We start from the raw sequence: 23,141 nt of genomic DNA, 5'->3' as shown, positions 1-23,141 counted from the left end.
TCGGCTTAGCTCCTCCGCAGTGGGCTTCTGTGCTGCGCGCGCGAACCGATGGCCTCTTTGTGTGGTGATGTGGCTTCAACTAACTGAGCAGAACGTCCTCCGCCGTGGTGGAATCGGACGAAAACATACAAACATATAAATTTTTGATCGTTTTAAGCTGCCTTCGCTCAATAAGTTAAGTGATTTGAACTTGAGGCGAGTTTCTGTCGGAATCATCTAAGGCAAGCAGAAGTGTTCCCCGCTCAGATGGGCCATTGATGAAATTCCCTTCGTAAGATGCCGCTTTTTTATGTATTTCTGTGCCAACTGCTTGGACTCGGCTTTGACTGACTGAGCGGATTAACAATTTGTGCGTCTCTAAAGCTAAAAGAATGGGTGCTTTATGGAAGTTCATCATTTAGTTCAATGAAGATATAAAAAGCAACCAGGAAAGTCGGGCAAATCGGTTGAAACTTTTGCATTCCTTGTAGGGCGGTGATGGATGGATCGGATGCTTCCTGTATCCATTAGTGGATGTCATGCGTGGAGTTCTCTCCTGGTACTCGCCAGGACAAAGTTTTAATTGGGTTGTAAATTTTGCTGGAGGTAGTTGTCGACATTAGTCAACCGCCTATGCCGAAAGGGGGACGGAAAGTTTAATTAACGACAGATAACAATGACTGATTCAGTTCCACACTTCAAGACACAAATCATATTTTGAGCACGCATGATAAACATATGTGTGAGGTCTGAAGGCGGCTCACTTTGAATTGTGGCAGTGATTTAAATCATTTGGCCTTTTGCTGAAATGGTGAACGGCGCCACACCTGTGGGTTGTAACTGATAAGCCAGAAGATGACTGACTGTACAAACATGTCGGCGGAATTTGAAAGTCAGCAAATAATGTTGTGTCTGTGTCTGAGGCGAATGTCATCCGACAGATATTTAGTATCAAATATTTATTTCTAGTGGAAATATACATATTTTTGTGTGTTTTAAGCGACTTGCTCACCTTCCCTTCCGAAAGACTTCTCTGTAGTATTATGGTAGCATTATAAATTAATGTTTACAGACCATCGTACCGAGACACCGGTAAGAATGAGAACAACGAAAGGACTGTTAGGTCGGTTGTCATTGTTCACGTGATTCTTTTGGGTATACCATTGCATACAATACTGTCAGAAGAAAATAAAACAGGTTAGATTCTTAGCTGCGGGCGTGTTCAAAAGAGTTATGAGATTGTATTTGTTCCGATTAGGTTTATTAAACGCCACTCTATAAAAACGATTCAGGTCAACTATCAAATGAATCCCATCAGGATTACATAATATGTGCTCAATTTTTCTAACAACATCAAACAATCTCCACGTTACACAGTATCCCACATAGGTTAGAAGCACACATTGACTTTCATACAAGCAACGAAAACGCCAACCCTATGACGAACGCAGCCAAAATCGGCACCCGTTTTGACAGCTCACCTCAATAATAAATGCTTCAGTGTCGGCGGGAAACGCGCGGATTACGCAACCTTTTATTGAAGGGTATACAGCCTTTCATTAGCGAATTTCTGAGCAATCGGAGGCGTACCTTCACGAGAGATGACAGGCCACGGCTTAGCACGCGTTTCGCCGATCGCCAGCCCGAGCCTTTCGGATAGAATATCGCATCGATCGACGCTCAATAAATCCCCGCAGGTGCCACATGCTGCACAACAGGCACAAGAATGGAGAAATCGTTGCGAAAATAATGGCAGTAAAATTAGCAACCTTGAAAAGTAAACGACTGCAAAGTTTATCGCTATAATATGTGGAAGAAAACATCCTATTTATCAGGCTATAAACACGTAAGTCACGTCTCGCCAGTTTGCAAGCAAAGACTGGTCCGAATTCGGAGCCAGTGTTGAAACGTGCACTATAGTTTTTTCGTCTCTGGCATGCGTCCTAGGTATATGTCGAAGATTATCCACAGAGATAATAAAAACAGGATAATGGGTGCAAGCTTGAGTTGAATCTAAATCACACTTGTTTTCATTTGAAATATTTCAATCCGAAGTGTCACATGAAAGTGAACAATGAATACTTGCTGATCGATCATAGGTCATTATCTATTAGTTCAATTCGAATGATGTGTCACATTCGATGGAAAATTTAATTTCTTATGTTTCCAAACACAGACTTTATTTATTTTTACCAAAGTAAATAACTCAAAAAGATTGTATTGAGTTTTTTTTTGTACCCAACGATAAAGATAAGAACCCAGCCAAAACAAATCAATGGACACTGCGCGGTGTACCCGTTTAAAAATGTTTAGTCTCCACTTTTTCTTTTATCTTCTGTGAGCTTCGATAATCAATATCACTGCGAAACTAGAACATCACAACCACTCTTCTCGGTTCTAAATTTTCACACACAAAAGGGTTTTTCACATCACACTGCCGATCGTTCCAGTACCAATCCAACTCATTTTCGATGGGTAAGTATCTGATTTCCACACAATGTTCGGTGCCATTGGTGTTATCCGGTTGACCATATTTCCAGTTAGTATAACCAAAGCGGTTTCCAGTTGGCTGCCAATAGAATACACCATGCTCTGCAAGATCACTGCCACCGATCCAAAAATTCTTGGTTGTTGAATCATATTGGGGCCAGGATTTGATCGCTTCGAGAACTAAGGCGCCTTCTTCCGGTGACGTGATGACAGCCAAACGCATTCCGAAGGAGTTACAGTGCTCCGTTGCTTTGTACCAATTAGCCTGTAATAGAAGGCGGTTTGAAATTAAAGGCGAATAGTTCTGTGTTGATACACTACTCACGATGAGGTCTGGAACAACGTATCTAGTATTTGATACACATTGTAAATTTTGGGTAAATGTACAAGCAATTGAAGAAAGTAATACTATTATAACTATATTTTGCATTTTAGCTGACTGTAGGTTTTCGAATAAGTGCAAAATTTTTGTAACAACGATTGTTTTAATAGAACTCATTCTTCATTTTATCTTATCAACAACATTGCTTGTTGTTTTATGCTCAACTTTTTTAATAAGTGTATTGTAATGGTTAACCAGTGCTTTTTGTTTATCGGGTGATCATAAAAGTAATATCTTTATTATCAGCCCCGGAACAGGTTTGTAATTGGATGTCCGTTGATAAGAAGGCAATTCCATGTATAGTAGGTCAAAACAATTAAATCTGACTTACTTCTTTTTAAATAACTCACAGAGCCAAATCGATTAACTTTGCCTGATCTAGTTACTATTTATGTATAAGAAACCACGGATTGCAAGAATTCATTTGACGGATTTGGCATCACCTTTCCAGAATTCAATTAAACTTTGTTGATTTATAGGCCTTTTAAAGCTAAGCAATTTTGCATACTTTTTTTTTTAAATTATCTAGATATGAGAAAGTTTTTCATAAATCAACATATCCATTAATGACAAGAGTTAAAGAAAAGTTGTCAAGTAATGGCTTTAAAGAAATTGTCTAAATTCTCGTTCACAAAGTTTGGAAAAAATTGAGATCCTGCATAAAAAAAAAGATTTAAAAAACAGTCATTTCATATCACATCATTTCATATTCATAACAGCATATTTCATTTCCTATGTTTCCAAACAAAAACATCGTTGATTTACACCAAAGAAAATGACTTGAAACGATTGTATTGAGTTTTACGATTAAAATAAGAACACAGCCAGAATAAATCAACGGACACAGCGCTGTGTACGCGTTAAAAAATGTTTAGCCACAAGAAGGCATTTTACTTTCATATTTCCGTGAGCTAAAATTCGATAACCAATATCACTGCGAAACTAAAACATCACAACCACTCTTCTCGGTTCAAAATTTTCACAAACAAAAGGGCTTTTCACATCACATAGCCGATCATCCCAGCACCAGTCCAACTCATTTCCGTCTGCTACACGGATCTGATTTCTACACAATGTTCGGTGCCATTGGCGTTATCCGGTTGACCATATTTCCAGTTAGTATAACCAAAGTGGGTTCCAGTTGGCTGCCAATAGAATACACCCTCCTCGGCGAGATCACTGCCACCGATCCAAAGTTTCGTGACTGTTGAGTCATATTGGGGCCAGGATTTAATCGCATCGAGAACTGAGACATCTTCTTCCGGTGACGTAATGACAGCCAAACGCATTTCGAAAGAATTACAGTGTTCCGTTGCTTTGTACCAGTTAGCCTGACACAGAAGGCGGTTTGAAGTTTAAGGTGAATTTTTCTGTGTTTATATACTGCTCACGACGAGGTCTGGAACAACGTATCTAGTATTCGATACACATTGCAAATTCTGGGTAAATGTACACGCAATTGAAGAAAGCAATACTGCAATAATTATATTCTGCATTTCACAGTCAACTGCTGGTTTTTGAATAAGTGCAAAGTTTCTGTCACAAGGGTTGTTATTTTTTTTTTCGGCATTCCAAATTTATCTTATCAACAACATTGCTTGTTGTTCGATGCTGAATTTTTTTAATTAGTGTATTGTAAATGGTTAAACAGTTGTTCTTGTTTATCGGGTGATCGGGTGTTTGGTTCGTAACTAGGTGTCCGTTGATAAGGGAGCAATTCCATGTAATGCAGGTCAAAACAGTTAAATCTGACTTAATTGTTTTTTTCAAATGGCTCATGTAGCAAAATTAATAAGCTTCAAAAGCTCTTATCGTATTTATTTTATACATAAAGAAACCACGCGCATGAAATGCATTAAAATGTACAAATTAACGAAAAGGGTGTATTTTTTGATAAGAAACATCAATGACTTTGACCAGGACTCGCGAGTTTGGCATGAAATGAAAAATTTGGAGCAGAAAAAGTATTTTTTTATAAAAATTGGTTATTTTCAAAGATGCTTTTCAAAACTTTTTTCTCCAAATTTGCTCAAATTAACAAGACTACAACATTGTAAGACAACTTTTCTCTCCATTTACACAGATATAAAAGAAATATTTCTGATTTCATCGAAAATTTAAATTTTATGGTTGCTACCATTCTATCTCCTCAGTCCAGTTACGAGAATTTCAATATACCTGAGCATAGCATAGCACAGTGGAAAATCTGATAGATTTCCTGTCAGAGCAGGTGTGCCTCAAGGTTCAAACTTGGATCCGGTTGTGTACAACAAATTTAGTTCAGGTCTTTCTGATTTATCTCCAGGATGCACAAAGTCATTGTTCTGTAAAGTCGTAAGCATTTCCGTAGAAGAAACAAGCTCACGTGTCATGTGTAAAAGTGAAAAATCAATTGATCATTTTCCCTCATAGACTTAGAGCTTCTTTTTTCGAACCAAACAAAAATTGCGTTATTAATATGAATGGGGTAATTCTAAGCTGATCTGACAAGGTTGAACTTATTTCCATACACGCACTTCATGTGGTCTATTCAGGACAAGCCGATTGAGCGAAAACGTTGCCTTGGTGAAAGATCACTGTATTCAGCAATTTCGCCTTACACACGCTTCCCTAACACCCGCTGCTCGGGCATCCTCGTCGACAGCACACATCCAGCGCGTGCAAGAGCTATCTCGAAGTCGTCGGCCTCTATCCGGTCCTCTGCTAAATATTATCTTTGACGGTCGCTTATCCGTCATCCGTGCTAAGTGGCCAGACCACTGTAACCTTCCGTGTTTCATCAGCTTGACAATATCAGACTTCGTACAGTACGTGATTCATGCGTGTGCGCCACACCCCAATTCCTAGTTTTCTACCTACGGATTCTACGCTCGAAGATCCCAAGCGCTCGTCGATCGGCCTCCTTCCATGTCCACGATTAATATCCGTAGAGTACTATCAGGAGGATCAGAGTCCTGTATGAAGATGTAGAATACGGGACCTAAGCTGGCTACGCAGTCTGTAATAAGCCCAATTCGCTGCCGCAATCCGTCTCTTCACCTCGCGGCTCCCCTCGTTGTCACATGACATGAGAGTACCAAGATAAACAAATTCGTCGACCACTTCGAATTTATCCTCATTCATCTCCACCGCACCAACACCCGTAGAACTACCACGCTCTCTGCCAGCCATTATGTACTTCGTTTTGGCAGTGTTTATGGTGAGTCTAATTTTCGCAGTTGCCCTTCTGAGAACCGTAAAGACCTCTTCAACAGCTCTAAGGTTATCACCAATGATATCAATGTCATTCGCGACGCCTAGAAGCTTGTGAGACTTCATGATGATCGTGCAGCTCCTCTTCCCACATGTCCTTCGCGTTGTACCTTTTAAAAGTATGTTGAACAGCAAGTTCGAGAGCCCGTCATCAGACCGTCTAATGTCACAAACGCGTTCGAAAGTTCGCCTGCTGTCCTGACACTTTATGTGAAACCGTCATGCGTCGCAAGTATCAGTTCAATCAGTTTCATTGGAAAACCATGTTCAAGCGTAATTTGCAACATCTCGTTGCGTTTCACTGTATCGTACACCACCTTAAAGTCTATAAACAGATGATGTGTCTGCAAGTTGTGTTCTCGAAACTTATAAAGGATCTGTCTAGTCGGGTCGTTATCGAGAACCATTTTTAGTGGGCTGTCATTCGACATCCTTAAGCCATGCCCTGTCCACCATAGTTTCCGATTTTGGCCGTTTGAACGATGATTGCTTTCCTATACACCTCGTGGCTCATGGCCTCCGACACGATCCATCATACATCTGAAACCGTCATCTGCCATGGATGATCTCGATTGATTGTGTCATACGCCGATTTAAAGTCGATGGATAAATGGTGTATTGACAAGTTGTAGTCACAGGAGCTGTCGCATCTCGACTATTTGGTCCGTGGTGGTACGGGTACACATGAATCCGTGAAACGGGCACAGCCAAAAATCGTATGAGATCCGGGTAGCCGCGTTCGGCCAGTACGTCAGCAGCCGTTGAGGTGGTGATTCGTCGAAAAATAACCCGATCGATCCTTAAGACCACTGCTGACCTGGATGTGTCGTTCCGGGACTGCCCATCATGACGCAGTACACAGGACATAAACCGTACAAGAACGACGAGGTTCACGGAGTAAGGGAGGCTACAACGAAGAAGCGGCGGGACAGAGCCAAATTGAAAGTTTTGCGGCACGCAGGTCAACGCTTATTTACAAGATCTGAGACGAGATGTGGATGGACCAGGTGCGTGCCGCGTACAGTTCTTTTGAAAAACGTCTCAGTCTCGTCATGCTGCACAGAGGAAGGGTCAATGCTAGATTCTCCGTTGAAAGTTTGACACGTTGGTTTTTTTTATCAATTGTTAAGAAACGCGGAATTGTCATAGAAATACAGTGCTTTTTCGATTTTATCACGGTCAAAAAACATCTTCCCGTGAATCCAACGAAACTGTGGATATGTTGAAATCACCAAAATTAGTATTTTTTGTTAGATTTCAATGCTATTCAACAAAAAATTATCACCTCCATCATTTCCTCGAATCTACAGTCTCGCTATGTTCACCGGAAAGTGTTTTTTTGACCATGATAAAATCGAAACGACACTGTAATTCATTGTCAGAGAATTGTCAGAGAATTGTCAGAGAATTGTCAGAGAATTGTCAAAGAATTGTTCATTGCCATTTCATTATCAAATTTATCATTGGCATAGAAATAGTGAATATGGTTCATGGTGCGCTTGCACTTGATTACTTGTAGCTAATCGCTACTAAATTCAATCCAACACTTATCGGCCTCCAGCTTTTAACTTTAGATCAATATCGATAATTGCAATGACGGAATTGGAAGGAGCTATTCGGGTGCTGAACAAAATCTGCTGCAAACAGATACAAACTGCTTAAAATAGGTTCGGGGTGATTGAAAAAGCGTTCTTCAATTGAGAACTTTCATGGATTATTGTTAAAGTTTGCTAAATCAGTTATATAATATGGAAACAAATGGTGACAGAGAAAAAGATAGTGAACAAGTTAATATAATTATGTTTGCATTTCAGCTTACACAATTCCAGTATTTCGTCTCAATACACACCACAACCTATATTCATCTCATCATTTGTTAATTTTATCGATAAATTTCGACAAATTTTCAAGATAACTGTTTTAACTTCTCGATTTAGCAGAATGGTCGAAAGTGGTAAAATTTAAAAGTAAATTTGACAAATAAGGGTGATGAGGTAAATATAGATGTTGAGATGAATGCAGGAGCGATTACCCTATAAGAAAATAAGACCTTGAAGCAGTAGGTCGTGCAAGTAACCACAAAATCTTACAGAACCTACTGTGGCATGTCTGTGGATGTTTTTTATGTTGCCGATAAAAACAATAGATAGGCAATTTGAATTATTAAAGCGTATGTTGTGTGGCTTTTGTGTTAGGTAATTACTTTTGGCTTTTGCGTTTTATGTCTAAAACCAAAAAACCAATTGAATGGTGCGGTTGCTTCCGTAAGTCCGGTTGCGGTTTTCTTAACGAATTCGATCTTTTGTATCCCCGTATTTACTTCAGTGCGCAACCAATCGGATAGCCTATGCTGTGACCCACAATTGACTTCCAAGTATTGGCCTTTTGTTTATTATTATTATCAGCAATATTGTTGTTAGGACACGATGATGGCAATAATAACAGGACTGGTCTGTTAAATGTGTGAAACTTGAAATTTGCTAAGACCACGTGTTCGACTGCATGGTTTAACTCCATTCGTACCCAAACGAAGGGCGTTTTTAGGTGCTCACAATGTTTGGCCGGACGGTGGCAGTGAAAACTGATCGATGGTGAAAGCACATGAAATTTTGATATTTAATTGAACCATTCGGGTTCGATACAATTGGTTCGTTAACGACGAGTTTTTTTGCATATGTTCGACCACAGCATAACAAAAAAACTGCTTTGTATTTTGGAAGTGTATGGTTTCTGTATGAACCATAAAACTGGTGCGAAGAGTCTGGACAAAAGAAGTATTAATTTATACAGGTTTCGTTTCAAACTAGTGAAAGACAAGTATGAGTAAAAAAAAGCACGACAAACTAGTATGGCCAACTCGTAACCAAGCTTTGCATAAGCTGTCGATAGTACTGAACCGCTGCATTATTCGTTGGTCTTCTAATTTGCATTGAATTATCTAATTGCCGTACCTTGCACTGCCGCGCGCGATGGACGTCTTTTGCAGAACAGGTGAAAGGGAAAATGTGCTTACCTTCAAACAACTTCCAATCCATGTAGCAAACGTGCTGTAAAGCAAAGAGAGCAAAAAACACTCGTCGTTTCCGAAATAAAAACCGCAGCAATTTCGGCAATTTTTCAATCCATTTAATAATCGTATGATTTGGCGGTAAATTGGACTAATTTCTTTTATATTGTTGGCAGCACGTTTGCAGATTAAACAACCCAATCGATCATGGGCACTGTCAAGGTTTAGATAGTTTTTTATGTTGCAGGTTGGTAATTTGGTGAAGCATTACACGGCATCAAGCTTTGTATTGCAATTTAATACTCATAAAGGCCGACAAATCAAAACATTATTGATTATTCGTTTTGTTAGATGTCATGCTGAATTAGTGTGCAAAAATGAAACTTGATATTTTTACAAAACGATGTTGTCTCTGCTTTTATTACCGATCCTAGCAAAGACATCCGGATTGGGGTTTGAAAAAAAAATACAAATAATGATCCCTTTGATACAACCGTAAAAGTGAAAGCTCGGTGGTCACCCACAGGAAGTTACGAAAATCTATCCCACGTTTTGAGCTACCTTTCTACTATCCAGCCTACGTCTTTACCTAAATTCACACTTTCATCCACAAATACGCAATGATACATTCCGCTCAGTAGTCAAAAATTAGTGTGTTTGTTTTTACTTTCTTCGCGGCTACAACTCTCGCAGTTTTTCTAATGTGTGCCTCATTTTTGGCGCTTTAATTGAACAAACTGATCCAATTCGCCGGTAATTATTTGCCTCGGCCTTACCAATCCGCTTCCGCGCTCGTACACGTCTGTGCGCACATTTTTTACCGGAAGAAAGCAAAAGCCGAGAAGTATGACCCACATTGGAATACAGTCTAAAAGTGAATTTCGTAATTGTATACATCCGAACAGAGCAAAACTTGGCGAGGCCAATGTTGCCTTTATTTTATATGCACTTTTCTTTCATTACACCAATGACCAGCCCAAAAACTGTACAAACCAGTTCAATTTCCGCAGGTTCTTCAAGCTCACAATGACAAATTAGCTATCAAAGTTCCGCTTTCCAAAAATAAAATGCCGATCGTTGGATGACCCAAAATATGATCCAACATTCCAGAGATAGTTTGTTTCTTGCTTCACACCTTGCCACCTCGGCTTGAATATTAACCGCGATGCTTGGGCAATTTGCTTTATTAGCCTGCTGTTTGATGCTCGAACTCTCTCCACAGCGCCAGCAGTCGCGCTACCTTAGGATCACCGTTCCAGCGATGACCGCGGATTTCTATCGCTAAACGGTATCCAGACCATTGAAAACCGAAGTCTAACGAGAAATGAAATTTGGTCGCAGCTCCGCAGCATAGCAAAGTGGCAATTTCGTTCCCGTTGTGTATTGTTTGAAACCTCCGAAGGAGGAATTATCGAAATTTTCAAACAAAGTTGCGAAAATGGAAACTTCGGGTGATGGCGAAACATTTAACATAATTTAAAATATGGAAATATTCGGAAATTTAAATAAAGATCTACTTAGGCACAGAAACCAAGTGTAAATGGTACAAAACTAAAACCTAAACTGCCAAATGTTTATTCCTGTTTGCATTTTAATTTGAACTCTGTTTTTCGACACTCTAGAGCGTGATTTGAAAATTAGTTGCATCTTTGCCTCTGGTACTGGCCACAAAATTGGAATAGTACTCGAGCTCGATCACAACAAAGTAACATCATAACATTATTAATAATTTATAACTAAGACCAGAGTCTTTTATTATCATCTTCACACATAAGCAAATAGGTGTAGGGTAAAGGTACCATTTATGATCATAGTATGTTATGTATGGAAAATTGGAATCTTCTACCTTTAAAAAATATATAATTGTTATTACTTCAACAGTGAAATCAGATGATTTTACGTATATTCTTCTCAAACAATAAATTTGATTGAGGAAAAGATATAGTTTTCTATACATATTTTCCAGATCAAGAGACTTATCTGAGTTCCTATACTGGTTTCATTCACATATGACAAAAACAAATTTGTGCAACATGAAATTACGTATAGGTATGAGATCAGTGATAGTTTTTGTTGAGTAATGGTTGACTAATGTTAAAAGTTGAAAGATCGAATACTGGTGTTATGGCCAAAACTGGTGCATCTACCTTACGCGTGTGAAGTTTTTTTCGTTTCGTAGCATGCTATTTTTGAAAATAATGACCCATGTATAATTATCACTTAAATCATCGAAAAAGCAGTTTGCACTAATATTTTTGTGAATATATGCCAAAATTATTTTAAATCCTATACTTTTGCCAAACTTTTACGACCATTTTACTGTGGTCATTAGATTTAGTCAAAACTAGAGTTTGTGCACAGTAGGCGGTTAGCTCTACCAAGATGAAGTCCAACCTTGGCCTTCACCGTGTCATTTTTAGCAGTCGATGCCAAAACTATGAATCTGAGTTGTGTCGTAAAATAAAATATTTATGGAGCTACACAAGAAAAAAAAAACAACAAACTTCTGCGAATACAAAGAACGCCTATTTTCGCTTTTTGAATGGAGAAATCAAAGAAAAACACCGTGTCAGTTGATTGGGGTCACGCATCACGTCGGCTCTTTTGGTTCGTTACGTTTCACGGTGTTATTACTCCAACTTTGGCCTTGAATGGACTACATGTGCTCACATGTCACTCACGGCGATACGAGGTGGCTTGATGGAACTCAAGGTGGTCAGAAGATGGTAGCGGAGTTGAATTGCTCCCCAAATTCTCATTGTCATTATTCTACATGGTTTGACATTAATTTGCGAAAAACGGTCGCGCTAACCTGAAACATAGATGTTGATGCTACAGACGATATTTTATTCAGATACGCCGGGAGTGAGGGCAAAACGAGTGAACCGTTAAAAGAAAAAAAAAACACTGGCAACTGTGACTTCAATTGAAAATACACTATGACTAACATGAGCGATGCATTGGAAATTGAAATTGTTATAAGAATGTGGTGTGTGCAGAATTAAATCTGGTTGTCAGAACTACTTAATTTAAGGTGAAACGGTGTTTCAGCCGATTTCGAACAACCAGTTGGTATTTCAAAAGCACAAGACTCGGAAATAATTAATGCCTTCCTTGTGCAAAGGCTATTTAATGTTTGCTTCACCACAGCAAATTAGTGAACCTGTATATCAGAGAAATGACAAGGCACTCACCGTTAAGGAAACTGTCAACATCAAAACGGGCGAGCTGTATAATTTTGCATCGCCGTTATCCGTTTTGATGTTGACGATTGCCTTAAAAATTAGTGTTTCTGCTTCTCTCTGGTGTATAGACTCCCTACAGCAAATATAAAATGGCATTTCCACAGGTAACGCATTAACTATTACCGAGTCTTGTGCCTTTGAAAATTCGAAGCAACCGCTCGAAATCGGCCATTTGTGGCTTCAACACAGTTTTACCTTAGATTGTTAAAAAAAGAGTTACCATATTTACTGCTTTTCTCTTTGTGTATTTGTGTATATAACACCGTCTGAAGTTGAAACTACCCAAAATCCTCGTATAGAGCACAAACTGAAACCGAGTTTACCGAGTTTACCAAGTATTCTTTCTATTCATTTCTATTTTTTTGTTGAAATCAACAAATGAATCGGTCTAATTTATTCATTTCAATTTACGAACTAATTTCATTTTTGTCATATGACTTACATTTTAAGTTTAGTAAAGCGGGCAATGTATGCAGTTTGCGAGGATGCGAAAATGAACGGGAATAGAAGGTGTGACTTTTAGGCTTAGAAAAATTTTACAAAAATAAACTCCCACCGGGCAGTGTGTGCAGTTCATCGTTGGCGTGCTGAGATACGGGAACACAATAGTAGAGGGTGATTCGACTTTGGTTTAGAACTAGTTATACCCTTCCCAGTAGTTTAATTGGCCAAAACACCTTGCCGGAGACAACGGAGATTGCGGGTTCGCGTCCCGTCTGGACGAGGGAAAATTTTTTCTAAGCCTAAAAGTCACACCTTCTATTCCCGTTCATTTTCGCATCCTCGCAAACTGCATACATTGCCCGCTTTACTATTCATTTCAAGGTACGTTCACCAAATTGTTCAATACCTACTACCCAAACATTAAATCTGTATACTTTAGAAGGGTTTTTAGTTGTTAAATACTCTTTTAAGACTACACCGTCACAATTTGTTAATTTCAATATACCGTATTGTTTTAATTGTGTATCAGAAAAATCAGCACACTCTTCATTTTGAAGATATAGTACAGTCATGGAGAAAATAATAAATACACTTGCAGTGTTGGATAATTTTTCGTATTTGCGCACTGATTTTAATTGTTGTATGATGTTATGTTACGTCATTATGATCCGCAGACACTCGTTTTAAAAGTGGCACGGAGAAATGACCGGAGAAATTCCTTTGTCGGTGATTCTAAATAATTTTTGCGTGAGTTGGTGTTTTTAAAGTGGCGACAAAAATAAATACACTATTGGAATATAGATACAAAACAATCCAAATTAGCTTTATTTCTCTACATATCGTTAGCAAAGTTACCTTTAACGTTACAAAACTCACTTTCAAAATTTTGTGGCTTGTCCTTTGTTTTGTAAAGCCATATTCAATCTTCCGGGTATGTTTACCACCAGGTTTTCACGAATAGAAGCTGAACTAGCATTTCACGCTGCCTGTCCGACGTTCCATAAGTCTATTTTATTCTTTGGATGATGCTTTGCAACCTAGACTTTCCAAATCTTTAAGAGAAATTCTAAAGGATTTAAATTAAAGGTCTGCGCTGGTCAAACTAATAATTCTATGTTTTCGTTTAATAATCATCTTCGTGTTTTCAATGCTGTATGTTTAGGACCGTTACTCTCCAACGAAGAAGCATGTTTTCTTTGGCATACGGAAGCATTGCGCTACGTAAAATATCTACACAGTCGTTAGTATTCATAGTCTATTTTATAAAATCAATGGTTCCATACCAGCATCAGAAAAGAGTATTACACCGTTTTGTGGTCACTTCCAAATTTTACTACTTTCGTGGTTAATTGTGCGTTGAAGGCAGTATTCACCGGTCTTCTCACCAGCTGCTGACCGTTTGAACCAAAAAGGTTAAATTTCGACTCATCCGACCAAAACACGATGTGCCATTTAGTTGCATCCTAGTCTAAAAACTTTTTAGAAAATTCAGTTCTTACCAAAATGTGTCGCTTTTGAAATAGAATAAAGTTTCCTGTGTACCTAGGTGGTCGATTTTGCTTCCATATGCCCAAGAAAACATGCCACTTTGCTGGATCTCTATGCAGTATAAAGATCCCAAACATACAGTATTGAAAACACGAAGATGATTTTTAAACGAAAATATAAAATTATTAGTTTGACCAGCGCAGACTCCTAATTTAAATCCTTTAGAAATTCTATGGAAGATTGGGAAAGTCTAGGGTGCAAAGCATCATTCAAAGAATAAAACAGACTTATGGAACGTCGGACAGGCAGCGTGAAATGCTAGTTCAGCTTCTACTCGTGAAAACATACCCGGAAGATTGAATATGGCTTTGCAAAACAAAAAACATGCCACAAAATTTTGAAAGTGAGTTTTGTAACGTTAAAGGTAACTTTGCTAGCGATATGTAGAGAAATAAAGCTAATTTGGATTGTTTTGTATATACTTTTCAATAGTGTATGTATTTTTGTCGCCACTTTAAAAACACTAACTCACGCAAAAATTATTCAGAATCACCGACAAAGAAATTTCTCCGGTCATTTCTCCGTGCCTCTTTAAAAAGAGAGTCTGCGGATCATAATGACGTAACATAACATCATACAACAATTAAAATCAGTGCGCGAATACGAAAATTTATCCAACACTGCAAGTGTATTTATTATTTTCTCCATGACTGTATATAGTATAGTTTCATGCCTTATTGCCAATGCCACACCACTCGTTTTAAAAATGTGTGTGTACAGTTTCATGCCTTATGTTTGATTCTGACATTTGCTTTTTGAAGTTTTCTGGACAAGAATATCATACGGCAGTTGGAAGAGGAAAGGTGGCAGAAATTTTCAAACACATTATGCTGACGAACTATAGGGAAACTGCTCCATTATTCATCTCAGCCCGTATATTCATCTCATTTAACATGTAAACACAATTGAAAACAGAAAAAAACGCATATTTTCTTCTTAAACTAATCTGCTAATCCATGGAATGGATTCTTCTTAGTTCACTTTAGATTCCTCATAAAGTATAATCTTCAAAAACTCACTTATAAGCACTAAATTTAATATTTTAGTCGGGCATCAGCACTCGAAAACATTTTATTCAATTACCTACCTCAGAAAACAAAATCTGCGCATCGTTCTATACGGCTACAACGGGACTCGTTCAGCAGCCAACCAAAGTTTTTTTTTTCATCATCAGCGGACCACTTTTCATTTTAATCGCTAAACAAAATCACTCACTACACTAAGAATACTTTTATCTTTGAAATGTTCACCTCAAATTTCCTAAAACAAGCTTGAATTAGCAGAAATATATGGGATGAGTTTCTGCAATTCCTAAATTTCAACTGTATGTATTCTCATCTGTTTTCACTGCGTTGAAGAAAATCAAGAGTTGCCAAATCAGTTTCTGATAATACGAAAATTCATACTGAAAATGTTGAATTATTCCGACATAATTGACATAAATCTACAGCACTGTAGTGGTTACGTAGGTTACCAACTTTCACGTAAACAACTGCAGCGGATATCTAGGTAACCTATTACGACGGGCTGCGGCTACGTTCATTCATGATAATGTGATTCATTCATGATTAACAGTGAGATGAATATAGGTGCATTGTGAGATGAATCATTGAGCAGTGATTCAAGTTTTGAGATGGATATGGAAGCGTTGTGAAAAATGGTTTGTTTTACAAAATTCAGGATAAATTTAGCTAATTTTATTAAATATACAATGCTAAACGATTCCATAAGAGTACGTAAGCATATTTAGCTCATTTGTTCAACGATTTCGTGAAAACTTGGTGTTTAATCCGTGCATTCTTCGTGAATATCGGCATAATGAGATGAATAATGGAGCAGTTCCTCTACATAGAAATATCTCGTGTGGCAGGCATTCTGTTCCTGTGTTCCTGCGAAAGGTTTCATAAACCAGAAAATTTATGTCTCCTGCCCGAAAAAAACCTCAGTTGCCTTTCTTCAAGCAACTCAGCTGTTCCGTTCTGTTTTGGTCGGATTTGGCATCTTGCCATTACGGAAAAAGAGGCCATGGAGTGGTTGTCATCGAACAACGTCCAAGTGGTGCCAAAGGACGTTAACTGGGTTACCGTGAAGCGGAACCTCAAGAAAACACGAAAGACAGATGCATTTCAAGGCTAACTGGCGTTCTGCGGTGAATAAAGTGATCAGGAAGGCTGTACAAAACTTGATGTAAGGAGTCAAGAGCAGGCTTCGAAATGGTCACGGTAGAACCACTTTTCACAGCAATATTCGTCTTCTCTTTCCTCTGACGCTACTAAGGCTCGATGTCTTAATACATTCTTGAACAAACATGTCAAACGAGTACCGCCACCACGACGTTTTTTTCCTCAAGCGTATTTTGACATTTTTTCTAGAAATGAGAATTACGCACGTTGAGTGCGGATATTGTGGAAATTATTTATATCATTGATCTTGTAATAATGTTTCTCAACTTAAATAGACCGAAGTAGACAAAAATAGGCCAAAAAACCTCGCCAAACGAATGACAGTGTAAATCTCTTTGATACGCGAGTATCGAATGACCATCCTTTTCATTGTTTTACATTAAAGAGCGAAACCCTACTGCGACGCACGCAGCGCGAGCGAGATCAAATGAAAATGCTGACCGTTTCGAAGCCTGGTCAAGAGAAAGGTCCGGCAATTCGCAATCACTTAAAAGAAAGCTTGAGGCAATACTTTTCCATTATTCTGTACGAATTTCTTAGCGTAACACTCTTTTTTTGTTTACCTGAAGGGCTTACTTACTTACTTAAATGGCCGTACGTTCTAAGACATGGCCTGCACAACATAATTCCGCCAACTTGATCGGTTCAAGGTTGACAACCTCCAATCCCTCGGGCACTCCGTACTTGCCAGATCATGCTTGGTCTAACCATCTTGCTCTTTGTGCGCCTCTTCGTCTCGTACCGTACCGGATTTGAGGTGAGAATTAATTTTGCAGGGTAATTGTCCGTTGTTCTTGCCACGTTCCCTGCCCAACGTATCCGTCCAGATTTGGCCACTTTCTGGATGCTGGGTTCACTGCAGAGTTGCGCGAGCTCATGGTTCATTCTCCGTCTCCACACTCCGTTCTCCTGTACATCGCCAAAGATGGTTTTAGCACCCGAGCGCTCGCAGGCCCTCTTCAAGCATTGTCCACTTCTCATGCCCGTAGAGAACAACCGTCTAATGCGCGGGAACTTAAACGTTCCGACCGTATTTTTTTGTGGAACCCATAGTAGGCAAGACTCTCGCTGATGATTCGCCTCCTAATCTCACGGCTGGTATCGTTGTTCTCAGTTACCATTGAGCCAAGGTACACGAACTCGTCAACTACCTCAAACTCATCACCGTCGATTATCACAACACTACCTAGGCGTGCCCTGTCGCGCTCAGCACCATCCGCTAGCATGTACTTCGTTTTAGACGAATTTATCTTCAGTCCAATCTTCTGTGCTTCATATTTTAGTCTGGTGTACTGATCCGCCACCGCCTCAAATGTTCTGCCGACAGTGTCCACGTCATCCGCAAAGCAGATTAATTGACCGTATTTAACGCAAATCGTACCCCGCGTCTATTCCCGCTCGTCTCACAACACCTTCTAGCGCAATATTGAACAGCAGGCAGGAAAGACCATCACCTTGTCGAAGTCCCCTGCGAGATCCGAATGGGCCGGATAGACCACCCGAAATCCTCAAACAACACTGCACATTCTCAATCGTAGCCTTTATCAGTGTGGTAAGCTTCCCGGGGAAGCCGTTTTCGTCGAGAATTCTCCATAGCTCTTCATGATTAATCGTGTCATAAGTGGCTTTGAAGTCGATGATGAGATGATGCGTAGGGACTCTGTATTCGCGGCATTTTTGAAGGATCTGCCGCAGAGTAAAGATCTGGTCCGTTGTGGACCGACCCTCCATGAAGCCGGAAGTTACCTTCCTACGAATCTGTTGGTTAGTGGTGACAGCCGCTGGAAAATTACTTGGGATATCACTTTGTAGGCGGCATTCAGGATAGTGATAGCTCGGTAGTTTCCAGCAGGCCTCTGAAGGGGCTTTTTCCAGCTCGTCCTCTTCTGGCAGTGCAGCTTCGAGAGAAAGCACGTAGTTTTCGGCGACTTCGGGTTGCTTCAGCCGCGCGAGATGGCGGGCAACGGTACCGTATCTTGTTCACAACGGATAGTTTTTGGCGTATCTTTACCATCACTCCGAGTCGATGTTAGCGCCCCGATGTGTTTTGACGTCGATAATGTCTGAAAAGTGCCGACCATCTACTAAAACGTGGTCGATTTGAGTTTCTGGTTGGTTAGGTGATCTCTCTCCAGATGTACAGATGTTGGAGGCTATGCTGGAAAAAGGTGCCTCGTATGACCATGTTCTTGGAGGCGGCGAAGTCAATTAGAGTTAGGCCATTTTCATTTGTCAGCCGGTGTGCGCTGAATCGTCCAATTACCGGTCTAAATTCCTCCTCCTGACCGATCTGAGCGTCGCTATCCCCGATGAAAATCTTAACATCATGTTTTGGACAAATAGAAGTTTATCAAGTAGAAGTTTAAAGCCAAACTGAAGTTCAGGGCCAAGTTGAAGCTTAGGGCCAAGTGGAAGTACAAGTCCAAGTAGAAATTCAGCCGAAAAAGTTCAGGGTCAAAAAGAAACTTATGACAAGGTAAAAGTTAGGGCCAAGCAGATGTTCAAGAATATAAGGCAGATGTTTTAGGTAGAAATCTAGGTTCATGTGGAAGTTTGGGGTTAAAGAGAAACTTGGGGTAAGGTAGAAATTTGGGCCAAGCAGATTTTTAGGAAATATAGGTTTGGGGCTAGGTAGAATCTTAGAACCAAGCAAAACTTCAGGGCTGAGTAGAAGTTCAAGATCAAGTATAAGTTTAGGGCCAAGCTGAAGTTTAGGGCCAAGTAGAAGCTTAAAGCCAAGTGGAAATCTAGAGCAAGGTAGAAACTCAGTATAAGGTAAAAGTAAGGGCCAAGCAGATGTTAAGGTACAAATAGAAGCTTAGGCCTCTTAGGACCAAGTAGAAGTTTAGGGCCAAGTATAAGCTGAGGATCAAATAAAAGTTTGGGGCCAAGTACAATTTTATGGTTAGTAGTCGAGCGTCAAGTAGAAGCTATGGGCGAATAAAGGTCGGGGTGAAGGAGAAGTTTGGGCCAAGTAGAAGCTGAACACCTATAAGAAATTTAAAGCCTAGTAGAAATCTAGAGTTAGCTAGAAGACTAGAGCCAGATAAAAACTCAGGATAAGTTAATATTTTAAAGCCAAGCAGATGTTCAATTAAAAGTCTAGGGTCAGGTAGAAGCTTAGGGTCAAGTAGAAGTTTAGAACCAAGGTGGATCAGGTAAAAGTTCAGAAAGTTTTGGCCGAAGTACAAGTTTAGAGCCAAGCAGAAGTTTTGAGCTAAGTCGAAGTCTGAGGCAAAGTAGAAAGTCAAGTTATGGCTAGGTAGAAGTTCAAGTCAAAGCAGAACTTTAGATCTAAGAATAAATAAAAGTCCAAGAAGAGGTTCACGTCCGAGTAAAACTTCAAGTCCGAGTAGAAGTCTAAGTCCAAGTCCAAGTCGAAGTCGAAGTCGAAGTCGAAGTCGAAGTCGAAGTCGAAGTCGAAGTCGAAGTCGAAGTCGAAGTCCAAGTCCAAGTCCAAGTCCAAGTCCAAGTCGAAGACCAAGTCCAAGTCCAAGTCCAAGTCCAAGTCCAAGTCCAAGTCCAAGTCCAAGTCCAAGTCCAAGTCCAAGTCCAAGTCCAAGTCCAAGTCCAAGTCCAAGTCCAAGTCCAAGTCCAAGTCCAAGTCCAAGTCCAAGTCCAAGTCCAAGTCCAAGTCCAAGTCCAAGTCCAAGTCCAAGTCTAAGTCCAAGTCCAAGTCCAAGTCCAAGTCCAAGTCCAAGTCCAAGTCCAAGTCCAAGTCCAAGTCCAAGTCCAAGTCCAAGTCCAAGTCCAAGTCCAAGTCCAAGTCCAAGTCCAAGTCCAAGTCCAAGTTAAAGTCAAAGTCTAAATCCTAATTCGAGTTCAAGATCAATTTCCAACTTTTGAAGTAGAACCAATACTAAGTCCATGGACAAGTCCAAAACCAAGTCTCCAGGCAAAGTTCGAGTTCAAGATCTAGTTCCAGCTCGTTAAGCAAACCTAAGACATCATGAAATAAACGTTAGACCTAGACCTGGTTTGTACTGGATAAATTTTTCCTATCTCAACGTTACAAACAGAAAATCAATGATTCTCACATGCCCGAGGGCCAAATCGTACTTAGCACTTTAGTGTGGGAAAACGATTGTGTTACGAAAAGGTAAAAGCGAACACAAAATAGCTAATATGTTATCAAGTTCGAGCGTAATCGCATGGTCAGTCTTCTATTCTTGCTGCTATATGTTACGTTTATAGAGTTTTCTTTCACAAGAAACCTGTGTACTTGAACACCATCAACGATATTATGAAGATTATTCCATGTATGATGCGGTTGGAAACCTGAGTACAAAAGTTTTATAGTTTTTGTTTTATGACTTGCATTTTTTAGTATAAGTGTTAACCTTTAAAACAAAAACCAATCATGCTACCACTCTCCATGCATCACAGGAACACATTTCAAATACCATGCAATTGTCTTGATGCTGTCTGAAATTGGAATTGCAGGACCATTTTTCAAACAAGCTTGGAATAATTAAGGTTAAAGCTCTACTGATTTTTGTTCTGGAATAGCGCTTGAAATCGCTTTATTTCCACTTTCGATCATAAGTATTTTATTCACATACAAGCAGTTTTTTTTATTTTACAAAATGCTCAATTTATGAACTCCGTTTTCTGTGCAGTCCACTTTACAGAATAAAATAATGTCTGATTAGTGGGACGATAATCTTCGGAAAAGCTTTTTTTTATTATAGAAAACGCAGTATCATCATACAAATGTGAAAAAATATGATTTTTTTTAAACCAGAAATAAAGGAGGGAGCATCTTTTGAAATTTTTAAATTACTGGTCGACAGAAGCGAAAAAAATGCTGCCTTAAAGCTCGAAATAGCTGCCCTGAAGAGATTATAGCTTTTAACCATTCCACCCCCCCCCCCCCTAGCCTATTCCCAAAACGCGTCAACTTACGTGAGAGTTCTCATAGTAGTTGCTCGCCGGGTCCGTCGCTTCAACGTTATGGTTACGAGAAATCTCATTTAAGTCTCTGCAAAAATGTTAGTAGCTGGAGGCACCAAAACTCACTGGAATGGCTAAAAACTTAATAATAATCTTTCATCATTTTTCTAGTTCGAGCTTTATGACCACACTTGTGTTGACCAGTGTTACCTACATAACTTCAATAAATTCTTTCATCGCGAAGCTCATATCATTTAATTATGCTCGATTATGCTTTTCTAATGATGTATCATAACCATATTCTGACTCAACGTCGTCCGCATAGTCAATCTTGGCTTCTAAAAGATGAAATTGTGCGCCATGAATCGCAAAAACATAATGATTTCATTGTCGAGCAATGAAACCACAATAAACACAGGCGTACACCTTAACACGCCATACCTTCGTTGTTTCCACTCACCATTTAATCACACTGCCTGCGGGTGCTGCGAGATCTGGAAATTAAAAGCGAAAAAAAATAATGCACATTATTACCATGAACAGACACTTTATATATGGTCCGCCCGTTGATTGACAGCGGAATGCCATTGATGGTAATTAGGTCAAAATCAAAATATTTGGAAGGAAAAGAAGCTGGAAAGCGTATTCCGTTTCCCGTACGTCGTCCGCCGTTCGGGGTAGAAAAATTTGTACTAACGCAGCATGACCGTGCTGCAGCACAGGCAGTAGCACAACAAGCATCATTAATTTTGAAGAAAACCTTTGGCTTTTCGGTCCTCCCCCTGATGCCCCCGGGGGCCAACCACCGAGCCGGTAGCAGTTTCGTCTACTCGTTTGGCACAACAGCTTCGTTCCGGAAACATCTCGCACACCATTGGGAATTCGCAGATTGGTTCACAGTGGGCTACCTACAGTCAGAGTGGACAAAAATCAATGTTCTTTCAATGAACCATCAAAGTGGTTCTAATTACTACGTAAACTCAACATTGTGAATAAAATATGGTTGAACAAGAATCAACTCTCATATTAGATTCGTGAATATACAAAGTTACGGAAAAAATTGGTGAAAGCCTGTTCGTTTTTCTTAGACTGCTTCTGCGTCACTGTGCTGCAACAAAATCGAAATAAAACCACAATAAATAAACGTCATAAATTAAACCAGCTTCTCCGGTCAAGCTCTTTCACCACACGCTTCATCCAATGCATCATCGTAAACCTAGGTAGGGGTGTACGTATGCGGCGAGAGGAAAAGAAGCGAGAGCATGTTTTGTTAATGCATGTGCCAACGAAACGCGACGGCAGCCAAGATCCATCAAAGTCTGAAAGCTGGCCTGCCGTTTGGTAAAAAAATGCACTCCTTGCCTTGACGGAACATGCGATTCGAAGGTACAGAACATTTCTGGGGTAGTTTCTTTGCATAAATCTCAGCCGGGACGTGCCGTCGCTGTGTCTGTTCCGTTGCTACCGTTGTTGCATGCCATGCTCCGATGCCATTAAAGATCATGTTCCCCTGAGCAGAGCACAGAAGAAAAGGACCCAAGCAGAATAACATAACTCGCGTAAAAGGTACAGTTAGTTATGGAATGAAAGAGAAATGTGGTTTATTTTCTTCTTTCGATAGGTTTTTCCCCGGGAGTGTTCGTGTACGTGTAGAACGACCTTTTCACGTTCAAAATATACTCGTTTACTGGATTCGTTACTCGTACGAAGTACGAAAG

The 23,141-nt window shown here is 39.7% G+C and overlaps 2 protein-coding genes across 6 annotated transcripts in view; both read right to left on the bottom strand.

Annotated features, from left to right (window-relative positions):
• Window positions 1-23,141, bottom strand: part of LOC129720715 (ankyrin repeat and BTB/POZ domain-containing protein 2) — a 251,037-nt gene that overhangs the window by 170,749 nt on the left and 57,147 nt on the right. For 2 of the 5 annotated variants that reach the window (XM_055672337.1, XM_055672340.1), the window contains exon 2: window positions 21,884-21,917. The exons of 2 other annotated variants lie outside the window; for them this stretch is intronic. The gene's annotated coding sequence lies outside the window, so the exon portion shown is untranslated. Of the gene's footprint in view, window positions 1-21,864; window positions 21,918-23,141 lie in introns of all 5 variants that reach the window. One more of the 5 variants, XM_055672338.1, reaches the window with a different exon arrangement.
• Window positions 2,189-2,913, bottom strand: LOC129720731 (perlucin-like). Its single transcript, XM_055672388.1, has 2 exons — window positions 2,795-2,913; window positions 2,189-2,734 (listed from the first exon to the last, which is right to left on the bottom strand). The coding sequence occupies exons 1-2, from the start codon at window positions 2,897-2,899 to the stop codon at window positions 2,348-2,350; spliced, it is 492 nt and encodes a 163-aa protein (XP_055528363.1). The 5' UTR covers window positions 2,900-2,913; the 3' UTR covers window positions 2,189-2,347.

Source organism: Wyeomyia smithii, chromosome 2 (assembly GCF_029784165.1).
Source record: "Wyeomyia smithii strain HCP4-BCI-WySm-NY-G18 chromosome 2, ASM2978416v1, whole genome shotgun sequence".
NCBI lineage: Eukaryota > Metazoa > Arthropoda > Insecta > Diptera > Culicidae > Wyeomyia > Wyeomyia smithii.
Note: the sequence above shows the minus strand (reverse complement) of the source record. Positions and strands in the feature narration are given on the sequence as shown.

What these genes read in the sequence shown, in the direction of transcription:
- LOC129720731 (XM_055672388.1), bottom strand. Translation starts at nt 2,899, where the DNA reads ATGCAAAATATAGTTATAATAGTATTACTTTCTTCAATTGCTTGTACA. An exon ending in ACGTTGTTCCAGACCTCATC is followed by an intron (nt 2,735 to 2,794) that starts GTGAGTAGTGTA and finishes CTTCTATTACAG; the next exon opens with GCTAATTGGTACAAAGCAAC.